The sequence below is a fragment of the Eulemur rufifrons genome, chromosome 8 (genome assembly GCF_041146395.1).
Source record: "Eulemur rufifrons isolate Redbay chromosome 8, OSU_ERuf_1, whole genome shotgun sequence".
NCBI classification, from domain to species: Eukaryota; Metazoa; Chordata; class Mammalia; order Primates; family Lemuridae; genus Eulemur; species Eulemur rufifrons.
The window spans coordinates 47,223,034-47,235,147 of NC_090990.1; the positions used below are offsets into that span (position 1 = coordinate 47,223,034).

At 33.7% G+C, this 12,114-nt stretch overlaps 1 protein-coding gene across 6 annotated transcripts in view; it reads right to left on the reverse strand.

The window, feature by feature from the left end:
• DOCK7 (dedicator of cytokinesis 7) overlaps positions 1 to 12,114 on the reverse strand; it is a 205,606-nt gene that overhangs the window by 21,849 nt on the left and 171,643 nt on the right. For 4 of the 6 annotated variants that reach the window (XM_069480084.1, XM_069480083.1, XM_069480080.1 and 1 more), the window contains 3 exons: positions 11,492 to 11,635; positions 8,630 to 8,761; positions 7,092 to 7,106 (listed from right to left, as the gene is read on the reverse strand). In XM_069480084.1, the coding sequence (XP_069336185.1) occupies positions 7,092 to 7,106; positions 8,630 to 8,761; positions 11,492 to 11,635 (291 nt within the window). The remainder of the gene's footprint in view (positions 1 to 7,091; positions 7,107 to 8,629; positions 8,762 to 11,491; positions 11,636 to 12,114) is intronic. The other 2 variants (XM_069480085.1, XM_069480082.1) reach the window with 1 other exon arrangement.

Genomic DNA, 12,114 nt, shown 5'->3' on the forward strand with positions numbered 1-12,114 from the left:
GCAGACAATCATAAATGTCAAGACCCTCCAGAAGCACTAAAGCAAAAAAATCTACATTTAGTATCCCTGTGCCAATACAAATATTTATATATGGAAGAGTAACTAAAAATGGAATAGTAAGGGAAAAAATTTATGAATGAAAGATAACAAGAAAAAACATTTTCAGATGAGTTAGTTATTCTAAAGCTCCCAAACCACCCACTGCATGCATATTCATGTCAGGTACAAAGTGCACTAGTGTCACCTTAACTCTCACACAGTACATGTGAAGGCAAATTCTTTCAATAAAGATAAATATTTGGAAGTTTTATATGCAATTTTTACAATTTAGGTACAAAACTATTCCAGAAGGATTTTGTGGTAGCTCTTATATACACAACTACAACTACACATAAGTATTTAAATACCTCTGAATTCTCTTTAAGCCTAATCTGCTTTATATTTATTTTTCTTACATTGAAAAAGCAAATGAATATACAAAATAAGCTAGAAATGTTACAGATAATTAAGCAAAATTAGAAACTCTGATCCTTAATTTATCAGTTTTATAATATCAAAAAAAAAAACTACAGTGACTAAAAATATCCATATATTTTTGTTTAAAAGAAGCAAGGTTTTAAAGAAAAATGTCCTTGGAGCTAAAGAAACTTGAGGTTTCTAATTTTAAAACATTTTTTCACAGTTACTTTACTTCAAAATTTAACAGAAAAATTAACTGATTTCTATAGCAAATGAATCTCTCTTGAAGGATTAAATGAATTCAATCAAAATTTTGATTAAAACCGTCAGTAAGCCAATGGAACAATATAATAATATATAATAATAGTAAATTTTGACATAATCAAGGAATGAAGGCACTGCATGGAAAATAAAAAAAGACATCTAAATAAATTACTTAAAAATTTGTGATTGTTATTTTTCATAATGTCATACATATATATTCCTACCTTTTAAAACCATAAATATTAAAATACTGTTATTCTGGCTGTACTCCTCTCAGAGTACAACAGTTTAAAACAATATTCCAATTCTTCAATATTGTGGCTCTTTAAATATTTGAAGACAGCAATTAGGACCTGTTTCCCTTAGCAAAACATTCCAATTCTCAATCAACCTTCATATAGCAGGAATTACTACCCTCTTTGCATTTTATTCGTTTTTCAATGCCATCTTTTAAAGTGTGATATCCCTGAAATAGACACAACACTGCTGATGTGATCTGACCAGATACTGCTTATCTGATCAGTGGGCTGCCTCCTTGGATCTAGACACTGAATTTTATTAATGCAGCTTAGAACTACACTACCTCTTTTTACATATTTTCTCATATTAACATTCAGTTGAAGGAATAAAATTATCGAGTGTTTATTATGGTAGCCACTGTTCATCTTCAGTAGTAGGAAAATAAAAATAAATAAGACTTGCTTCTCAAGAGAATAAAAAAATATATTCAAATAATTACAGTACAAAGGGATATATGCTATAATAAAAAGCAATATAAGAAAGAAAGGATTAATCCTGTTGGAACCAAGTCACAACAGAAGTGACACATTGACAGGGTTCTATGACTTAAAAGAATTGGCCAAGTAGATGGGAGAAGGAGGGAAGGAAGGGGCATTTAAACAGAGAGGGAGAAAAAAAAAAAGGCAGATATAAAGTCATAAAATAGAATGTATGTGAGGGAAACTATTCATTTATCCATTCAAATATTTACTGAGTGTCTACTATGTGTCAGCAAACAGTCCTAGACATTTGTGATAAATCTGTGAACAAGGCCGGGCGCGGTGGCTCACGCCTGTAATCCTAGCACTCTGGGAGGCCGAGGCGGGTGGATCGCTCAAGGTCAGGAGTTCGAGACCAGCCTGAGCAAGAGGGAGACCCCGTCTCTACTAAAAATAGAAAGAAATTATCTGGCCAACTAAAATATATATAGAAAAAATTAGCCGGGCATGGTGGCACATGCCTGTAGTCCCAGCTATCCGGGAGGCTGAGGCAGTAGGATCGCTTAAGCCCAGGAGTTTGAGGTTGCTGTGAGCTAGGTTGACGCCATGGCACTCACTCTAGCCCGGGCAACAAAGCGAGACTCTGTCTCAAAAAAAAAAAAAAATCTGTGAACAAAAGGGACAAAGAAGGTGGTCAAGGTAGGTTTCATCAAGAAGCTGACAAAGGATCAAAGAGTAAAGGAGTTATTCATGCAGATCCCTGGGAGAAGTGTACTCTAAGCAGAGGAAAGAGCCAGTGCAACTGCCCTAAGGCAAGAGGAACAGGAAGGTAAAAGGTATGGCAAAACAGGAGGAGATATGCTTAGAGAAGTAACTACTGTGAGTCACTGGAATTTAAAATGAACCTGTCCTAGAGTTGGGGAGGGAATAGCAGGGGGTAGATAAGGATAGAGAGGAAGAAAGTCTAAGCAATTGAGTGACTTTATCTTCAACTTATTAATAGAAAGAGTCCACTAGCCACTATCCAGTTGAGGAACGCATGATCATATTATTACTTGACCTTCAGGAAAAACATCACTTCATCTTTAATTCCTCTTCAGAGTTTTGGACCACAGGGCATGATACTTGTTTTTCTTTTAAATTAAAAACAAAAACACTACTTTCTCATAATCTGGACAGTTTTTCTAACGTTAGCCTCCTTTACTGTTAGGAATTCTTTCTGAATTTTCCATCACTCCTGCACTACAGCTTATTCTTCCTTAGCAGTTCTCTTAACTGCTTCTACAATATTCCAGGTGATGAAACTATGCCACAAAGAAATCCATCTACCATGTCTCTAAATCGTTGAAGTCTCTTATGAAAAATGTATCTTAAATCTGTTTTAGTTTTGTTATCTTTATTTAGCAAGAAACATTCTGTTGGGCTAGTTGTATATTTCCACAATGACATCACTTTTTAAAATCCTTTATCTTCACCCAGTTGTTTCCCGCTATGCTTCCTTGAAGGTAACAGATTTCCATATAGGTATACGAGTATACACACAGTGGCAATCTCTCTTTCCTTCTATTAGATCTATCCTTCTTAAAGAGCATTTATCAGTTCATTCTAGTTATAGATCTCAACTTGGGAACAAGTTGATTTTATTAACAAAATTGTGTTAAGATTTCAAATAATGGTAATGATAATACTAATGATAAAAATCATAGTAACAGCAACAAAAACAATGACCAACATTTTTCAAATACTTAATACGTGTTAGACACTGGCTAACCACTTTACATGTATTACATCAATTCTTATCACAACTCTATGAGAAAGGCACAATTATTTTCACCCTCATTTTAAGATGAGGAAAAGTAACTTGCCCAAGGTCACATTGCTAGTAGGCAGTGGAGCTGTGAGTTAAACCCCTATATACTTGACGTCAGAGTCCAAGCTCTTAAATGACCCCTATGTTCTCTACACTCTACATACTGGTATAAACATTAGTATGACTAGGACATTAGTATGATCCCTGAACTGTCTTCCACTTCTCTGATGTTTTCATTGAGAATTTTTGTGAATTTCCTCACGTAATTCTTTTGAGAATTACCTCCCTCCCCGTTCTGTCTTCCTCTATATGATAGCACCAACCTCTACCGTAATTGTTTTTGCATATTTGCATATCCTTCCTGTATACTCCAGTATAAAAATCAGGTTAGTGGTTTACCTACCAAACATATTCTTCTAAGATATATCTTACTCCATTTCTTCTCAGAAGTTCTATTCTGACCATTATATGTCCCCATCCAGAAAAAAGAAATCACGTCTAATTTCATTTACATAGTAAACATTTGCTGTCCATATCTTTCTTTTTCTCTTCAAAAGTAGCATAAGGGGCAGAAAAAAAAAATCAGTGGTGTGGTATATCTCTTTAGGTGCTCCGTCACGGGTCTATACCAATTATCAGGAAGTCACCAACTTCCAGAAAGTATCTCCTTCTAGAGATAGTAAGTTTCTTCCCATTTACTGTGTTTTCCTTAACTTTCTTCACATCTAACTTCACCTTCCTGAGGTAAAGACTCATGGATGTTTTATACCTACAATGTCCTAATTTCTTTTTTAGAGTATCACATTTTTCCACTCAATTACCTCAGTATTTGTTTTGAGTATGCCCTACTCTCCTGAATTTTTATTTCATTTCCTTCTTTCAGAGTTTATTCTCTCCTCACTATCCCCATTATAATTTGCTATGTCTAATTCAGCTCTACTTTTATTTGACTTCATCTCACTCAGCTTTAGTGTGGATTAAAGAATCTAAAAATTCAACGGAAGCCCCTGAGCCAGAACTATGGCCAGTATTTCTGAGCACATAAAAACCAAAATGCTGGCTCATATTCATGTCCATCCAGTCCAATAATAAGAGGTAAGATATTTTGCATGTGTCAATCCCAAAAGTTAGGGTAACTCACATTTCCTCAGTGAGCTAGTAGAGAGAGTTTAGCTTAACAAAGCCAAGCCCATCTTCTCTAGCCTTTCTGGAAACTTTAAGATAAACCTACTACTGTAGTAGTATTTTCTTTAAAGAAATATGTTGTAGTCTTTAAGAAAAGAAAGTAGAGTCATGTGACTATGTTATCACTGTTTGGGGATTGATTTTTCTAAAAAATCTAAGCTTGTAATAGTATACTTCTGAAAACAAATTGATCACGACTTGATAAATGGACAAATATATCTTTTTTTTTTTAATTTTTATTTTTTGTTTGTTTTTCAGCTCATTATGGGAGTACAAAAGATCAGGCTATATACATTGCCTATGCCTCCCCATCCCCCCGAGTCTGAGCTTCAATTTAAAAATAAATATATACACATAAAATATAAAATGGTTATATATAAATTTTCACATAGAAATTTAACATTTGTCTTTCTTCTAAAAATAAAAATGTATCATAAGAAAGAAATAATTGAAATACTTTATTTCCTATTATTTTAAGGAACTGAAATTGCACAGGAGGTAACAGTGACATGATTCCTGAAGGGTTCACGATTTATTTTGCATGGTAAAAACTACCAAATTTTTAAGTATCAAGTTTTAGAGTTACCTTTTACACACATACACACACATTCTCTCTCTCACACACATCCCTCCCCCCAAAAGCTTTGCCAACTCAAATAATTTATTTGCAAGGAGCATAATAAAAAGTGAACTGTATTACTAATATACAAACTTAGAAGGGCTAGTCCTATAAGTTGAGGAGTAAGTTATCAATTCAAAGAGTCTTTCTACAATGTATAAATTATCCCTACTGGATTTGAATCCAGTAAGAGTTCTATGAGAATACTAGGAAATTAGCTAGGAAACATAGTTTTTAGAAAAAATAAAATCACTGAAGTTTTCACAGTTAAAAAGAAAAATATTTACAAGATAGAACTTACCACAATAGACAATAGTAAAAGTAGGGAGTAGGGTCAGCAACCAGGGGCAAGAGAGAAGAGAAAACAGAAAGCATTTTAATTACAGAAATTTCAAAACAAATAAGCAGCAAATGGTAGCAAACACATTTTTAAAATGCAAGCATCCATTTAAGTTTTACAAGGGAAAAGCAAAAAACAAACGTGCAACAAATTTAGCAGCTACAAAGCTAAAGGTCCAGTAAAAGGCAGTGACAAGAATATAAACAAAAGTCTGTGCGACTTTTACCATGCAATAAACATGATGACAGAATGATATTAATGTCATAACCAGTGAAAATTATACCTTTCAGGGGTCGATTTAGCATCAAGGAGACTAGTAATAAACTGCTCAGAGGTTTCAATATATTCTTTTATGCCTAATTTCCAGCTAATTCTATTTCATGTGAGGAAATCCATAAGGAACTCTGTCACTTATAGAAAACCATGGCAAGTCTCTTTATATATGTCTTAACTGAGCCACAGAAATGAGGAATTATTTTTTAGGTATTAATAAGGTCACACATTTAATCCTGAGAATTAAGGTAGATGTGAAAGTACTGCCTTCATCTGAAGAAAAGCAAAAGGTGAGTACTATTTCAGAAATGGAAGAAAATTCAGTAGTAACATTTATTCCTAAGGTTTTCTATTTGGGTTTCAAAACAAGGATTGCAATGCAAAACCAAACAGAGAAACCTAAGCTGTTTAACCAACATAAATCTAACCATAAAGTGAGAGGCAAAGCAAACAACTTTACAACTATACCTAGCTTTAAATAAATTTGATTTATTACTACTGTGCTTTACCTTATCAAAACAAATTAGGACATATTTTATAGAATTCTTTCCTTTACAGAAAGATTTAAAACAATGGTAATCAATTCTTCCTGACATTTTTTTCAGATAAGATTTGATTTACATATAACTTTTCACGAGCCTAATTACTACATAAAAAGAAACACATGTAGTCTTATTAAACATTAATGCATCAAACACTGTCAGAATAGGAGGTCAAATTAAATTTCAAGTTCTCTCAATCTCTTTATCCTTCCCCCTGCCCCAATTTAAATGGCAAAAGTGAATTTCTTTCCTCAGTAGTGCTTATAGTCAAGGTGAAGAGACCCAAGATCAAATTAACACAGTATCTCATCAATTCTAAGATGCACATTTTTTGCTCACATTTTAATATTTCTGTAGTTGGTATTCATCTTTCAACTGACAGGATGTCCTGGCTTAATACACAGGCTTTTTTCACTTTCTTAAATGCATATAAAATAATAGTATGTTTTATAACTGATGGCGTCTTACATCAGATGAAATAAAGTATTTTCTATTTATACCTCTGAGCAATAACACATAAATCGACCTCTGTAAAATGAGGTGAAACAATATGGTTAAAAAAAGAAGTCTGTGTGTAAATGTTGATGAAAGAAATGCTTTAAGGAATAAAAACAAACTAAAGTGATGACAAGGTGGCTCATTTACCAAAGAATCTCATTAGTGTAACATACGGATTTCCATGCACTGCCTACAACCTCTTAATAATAAATTTCTTAAAATAACTTACAGTATTTTAACAAAATTTCTTTGGTTAATGAATTCAGTTGATAGCAGATAGCAACAGAATGCCCACAGCTAGCACATGTGGGCAAAGCATTGGCATAAGAAATCTGATCAAATCAATCTATTAGTGTCTTTAACTAACTAAAACATTACCTACCTCCCAGCCAGTACTCTGTGTAATAAAAAGTAAAAAGGGCAAGTCATAAAAAAAACTGTTTAAAAAGAACAAAAAAAGGCCAAAGGAAGTTCAGTAGTGTAAGGCATCATATACCATAATTTCTTCCCCATGAATAGAAGACAAAAGGATATTTTAAACAGCATATTCTTTCACTTAAGACCTACAATAATTTTATAAATTGGTTGTTCAAAACCCAGCAGCTAAAATTTTGCCTTTTAAAAACTTTAATAAGTGAAAGTACAAATTTTTGGGAAAGAGAGCCAGCTGCTTGTTTCATTTATGTGTTTAGATTAGATCTCTAAAGTAAGCTGCACTTCACTGAAGTATCCAGGATAAACTGGAGTACAAATTGCAATTTTGCTCAAATACAACTGACATAAACAGATCAAAGTTTCTTGGAAACACTAGCTCTAGATGTTCCAGACCTGACATGCATAATTTACAATTTACAGCTCTAGAAGCTGGGATAAGGTTTCTTTGATAGTATTTACACAACAGATTATAAAAAGACCCACCTGTTATGATCATGAAACCTAATTAATCTTTTGCAGCTTCAACATTTTAGTAGATGATATTAAAATCCTGACTCAAGAGAATAGCATGCCTATTTTAAGATTAACAATTTTTCAGATTATATCAATTCATCTAGAACAGTTTAGCCCATGGCAAGAAAGAGGTCAAGCTGATAGACAATACAGTAGGACTAGTACTGCACATAAAAGTGGATAATCAACACTCCACCTCCTTCTTAGACAATGGCAACAGCAGATAATAGCAGGGTAGCACCGGAAAGGGGACAGAAAAGTGGAGGAGAGGGAGGCTCAATACGATATTTCAGAGTATTGCATTGGAGCCAAGGGTTTAGTTTCAAGGAAATCAATTGCTAGTAGTCTAATTCACATTAAACTATGTTTAATTAGATTTTAATTTTGGTGATAAAATGTGCATTCCATAACAAACTATAACGATCAAGTACTGAAATCATACTATTTTAATTAAACATACTTAAGACAACCATTTTACTTATTTTCACTAAATATTATTTTCATATTGAAAATATATCAAAGGATGATGGAATGTAAACATCTAGGAAAAACAAAGTTCAGCTGCAGTCATTAAAAATATTAATTTATTAAAGTTTCATGTCATTTAGTAAAAAAACTTTTTTGGCAGCAAAGGAATAGATATCAATTTTAAAAATCAGATTCATAATTATAACCTACATGTGAAACAGAAAATAAAATACAATTTTAAAAATCTGCTAACTAGTAACAATTCAAAAAAAATGAAGAAAAAAGCTATGAAGAAAGTTTATGATGATTGTCATTTACTTCAGGCGGATTCATTTTTTGTTAATAAGCCTTGCTTTGGCCATGAACCATCATTTTGACTACTCATTTGTAACCTGAGCAAAATGGTCATTTCATGAGATCTAGTTTGACATCAGTACAAAACAATGTTAATGCTTTTAGACAGTTTTCTCTATTTATACTGAAGCTAGAAATTGGAATCATTACCTGATGAACAATTTTGCTGAATGCTTCTTGAAGTTTACCATGAATTGTGGATAGTTTCTTTGCATCCCGATTAGCTTCATGAATAGGAATGAGTACTTTGTAAACCTCATTAACTGCTTCATACATGCCAGCCTATAAGAATAATGTTTATAAAATATTGCTTTCTTTTACATCAGTAAGAAAGTAGAATAAATACAATGTATGAATTTATAATATTTCTATTAAGACAACACCACTGAAGCTTTTCCAATAGGACATAAAAAATAAACAATACTAATTTTTAACTGTACTAAGGCTTAATAATTTTATACAATGTATCATCTCTGGATAAATGGATATGTAGGTAGGTATGTCTGTGTGTATATTAATAAAAAAAAGCATATTTATATTTCTATATAATTTGAATTGGGCATTCTGTCTCTACTGAATAATTACTTCACGAAGGTAAATGTGTGTGTGTGTATACTAATTTATGCAAATAAACTTTTGCAGAAACTAATTCTGAGCAGAGGAATAAAAGAGATTCTATATTATACTGGTCACAGATATCCAATTCTCTTATAATTAGAGAACCTGTGGCCTCCTGGGAAACTAAAATCATTTATTTCTCCAAAATATTAAGTCAACACAAGCAATTTCCTATGGAAAAAAATCACTGATCTTTAACAAAACATGAGAAGGTTCTGAGCCACCAGATTTTCTGCCACTGGGGGCTAGTTGGGCAGTAGTTGGCCAACAGTTGTTAGGGTTATAATCGGAGTGAGGGGACAAGGTGTGTTTGTACTGCTCTTCCATCTCTTATCCTTAATAATGGATTGGTGCTGTAGTGAGAGAAGAGAGAAATGTTTTCCAAAAGCCATTGAGTTTTCATTGCTTCACAGATCAGCTAAACATTTTTCCCAAGGAAAACATATATAGTCCTTATATTTCCTAGTCAGTTCACAGGAGTATATTTAAGCAATAATGTAGCTATAATCGTGAAATATGTTTAGTGTAACTAAAATGCCTCAGTAATTATTTTAATTAGAATCAAACAGATTAACTGAAAAAGAATCAAATCCAGTTATATACAACTGCAAGAGATCTTCTGTAATATAGGCCACCCCCCAACCTAGATGCACTAATGTGGATTATTAAAATTACACACACGGAGTTATGTTAATTAAAATATTTCCTCAAAAGCCAAAACCCTTTTCCTCCTGCGAGTTCACACTGGTCTAGGGGAGGAATTGGGATGGTCAAGGTCCCCAGAGGCAAGACATTTTAAAGAGGACCAACACCTAATATTTTAAGTCTGAAAAAATACTCTTCTTCTTCTTCTTTTTCTTTTTTAAGGCTGGTCAAATGAAGCAGTGGGAGTGGAGAATGAAAAAATATTCTTGAGAGTCTCAATCATTATGTTTAAATGAGCTCGTTCTAAGTTCCAATAATGATGAAGATGAAGATAATGGCAAACACACTAGTACTTTCTTAGAGCCAGGCACATAAAGTGATAAGCACTTTACATACCTTAACTTATTTAATCCTGACAACACTCCCATGAGGTAGATATTATTCTTAGATGTATCTAATAGATAAGAAAAGTGAGGCACCAATAAGTTAGGTAATTTGTGTCTGAAATAATACAACTACTAAGTAGCAGAGCCAGGCTTTGAATTTTTTTTTTTCTTTTTTAAAACAGTGTCTCGCTGTCACCCAGGCTGGAGTGCAGTGGCATCATCATAGCTCACTGCAACCTCAAACTCCTTGGTTCAAGTAATTCTCCTGCCTCAGCCTCCCAAGTAGCTGGGACTACTTGCCACCATGCCTGGCTAATTTTTCTATTTTTTGTAAAGATAGGGGTCTTGCTCTTGCTCAGGCTGATCTCTAACTCCTGGCCTCACTCGATTCTTCCGCTTCGGTCTCCCAAAGTGCTAGGATTACAGGTGTGTTCCATTGTGCCTCATCCTAAATCTATGTCTTAACCAATATACTGCAAAATAGGGGTAAGGCCTGGAGAAGAAATAACCAATTAATTCCCAGTAGTCATAGAATGGGGAAGGAGGGCAGCATTGCATATTACCTCAAGCTTCTCTCTTACCCTAACGGGAACCTCAGAGTCTCCTAAACCTTGGTGCTGGGAAACTAAACACCCAGCAGAAAAATCAGAGAAAGCAGGTGACCTTGTCAACATGGTTCAAGCAGGGATTCAGCTATTTTCTCTTCCTCCAATAAACATCCCATCTGGGTTCTACCTGACTGCTTCAATTCTTCACATACAGAAGGGAGGAAACGACGATTGGGGTTATACAGCATGGTACGGTAGTGAGGCAAGGGATTCAGAATATAGTTTATAAAGCTCCTGAAAAGTAAGTCCCAGGCCTTCAATACCTACCTAACAAGGATCACTATGTGACCAACAGGATGAGTAGCCATAACTTTCCTGGACACCAGAGCAATGCCCAACATACTAGAAGGAAGATTCTCCCTTCTATCTAATAGACAAGCTCTATTTACAGAGCCATGTTAGTCTACCCAAGAACTTAAATCACTAGAGACTTTGTTTATTTTGTTCTGTTTTTAAATTTAAAACTTTCAGAAAATGTGTAGTGGTAAAAGTCTTGTGAATCAAAAAATATCAGCTGCAGATTACATGTTGGTTCATAAATAAGCAAATGAAAAACACTTGGGAAGTGATAGATTATTAAGATTAAAAGGATGATGAATCTTGAAAGAAATCTGTTCCTAGATAGTTTCTAAGGGACTTAGAAGAAACTATGTTAAAAGTAAAGCAGGGTCATAAGGCAGACAGAATAAATATACATGTCACTGATAATTCAGAGGTATGAAACTGTGGGAAAACAATGAACAAGAGTCATCTACCATGGAGAAAGAGGCAGCTGCTTGTTCCAGTAATCCCACAAGTCCTGACTCAGTAAAGTACTTTCCAGAGCAGATACCTTCTTCATCTGGGGATACTACGTCGTCAGAAACTGCAGATTCTTCTAAAACATTAGATGAAATATTCTAGGGGGAGAAAATAGCGAAAAGGTTTGTAAAATGAATTAATTACCTAGCATGAAAAATGTATAAGAAGAAATAATTGAAGATGAAATGTAACTATCAGCTTTGGTTAAAAAAAGAAGAGTTGATATAAGGGTAAAAGAAAAATCTCCAAGAACTTTCTATATTTTAAAGATGATAATAAAATGGAAACACAATTGCTAGATAACCTTTCCCTTAATAAAAAGTTGTGAGAAAGAAAATTAAATAAAGTCATGGGCGATAGAAAATAGTGATATGACATAAGATATCTAAGAACACTTAAAATGGTCTCTCAGCTTATCTAATATACGTTCAGTTAATGAAAAAACTCAGGTATAATAAAAGCCTTCTTACTCAATGAGATTGGAATCAGCCATTATTTCTAAAAAAGGAATCATACATACATACCTTATTTTATTATTTTAACCCAAACATTTATAGTAGATGTACACTCATTTATC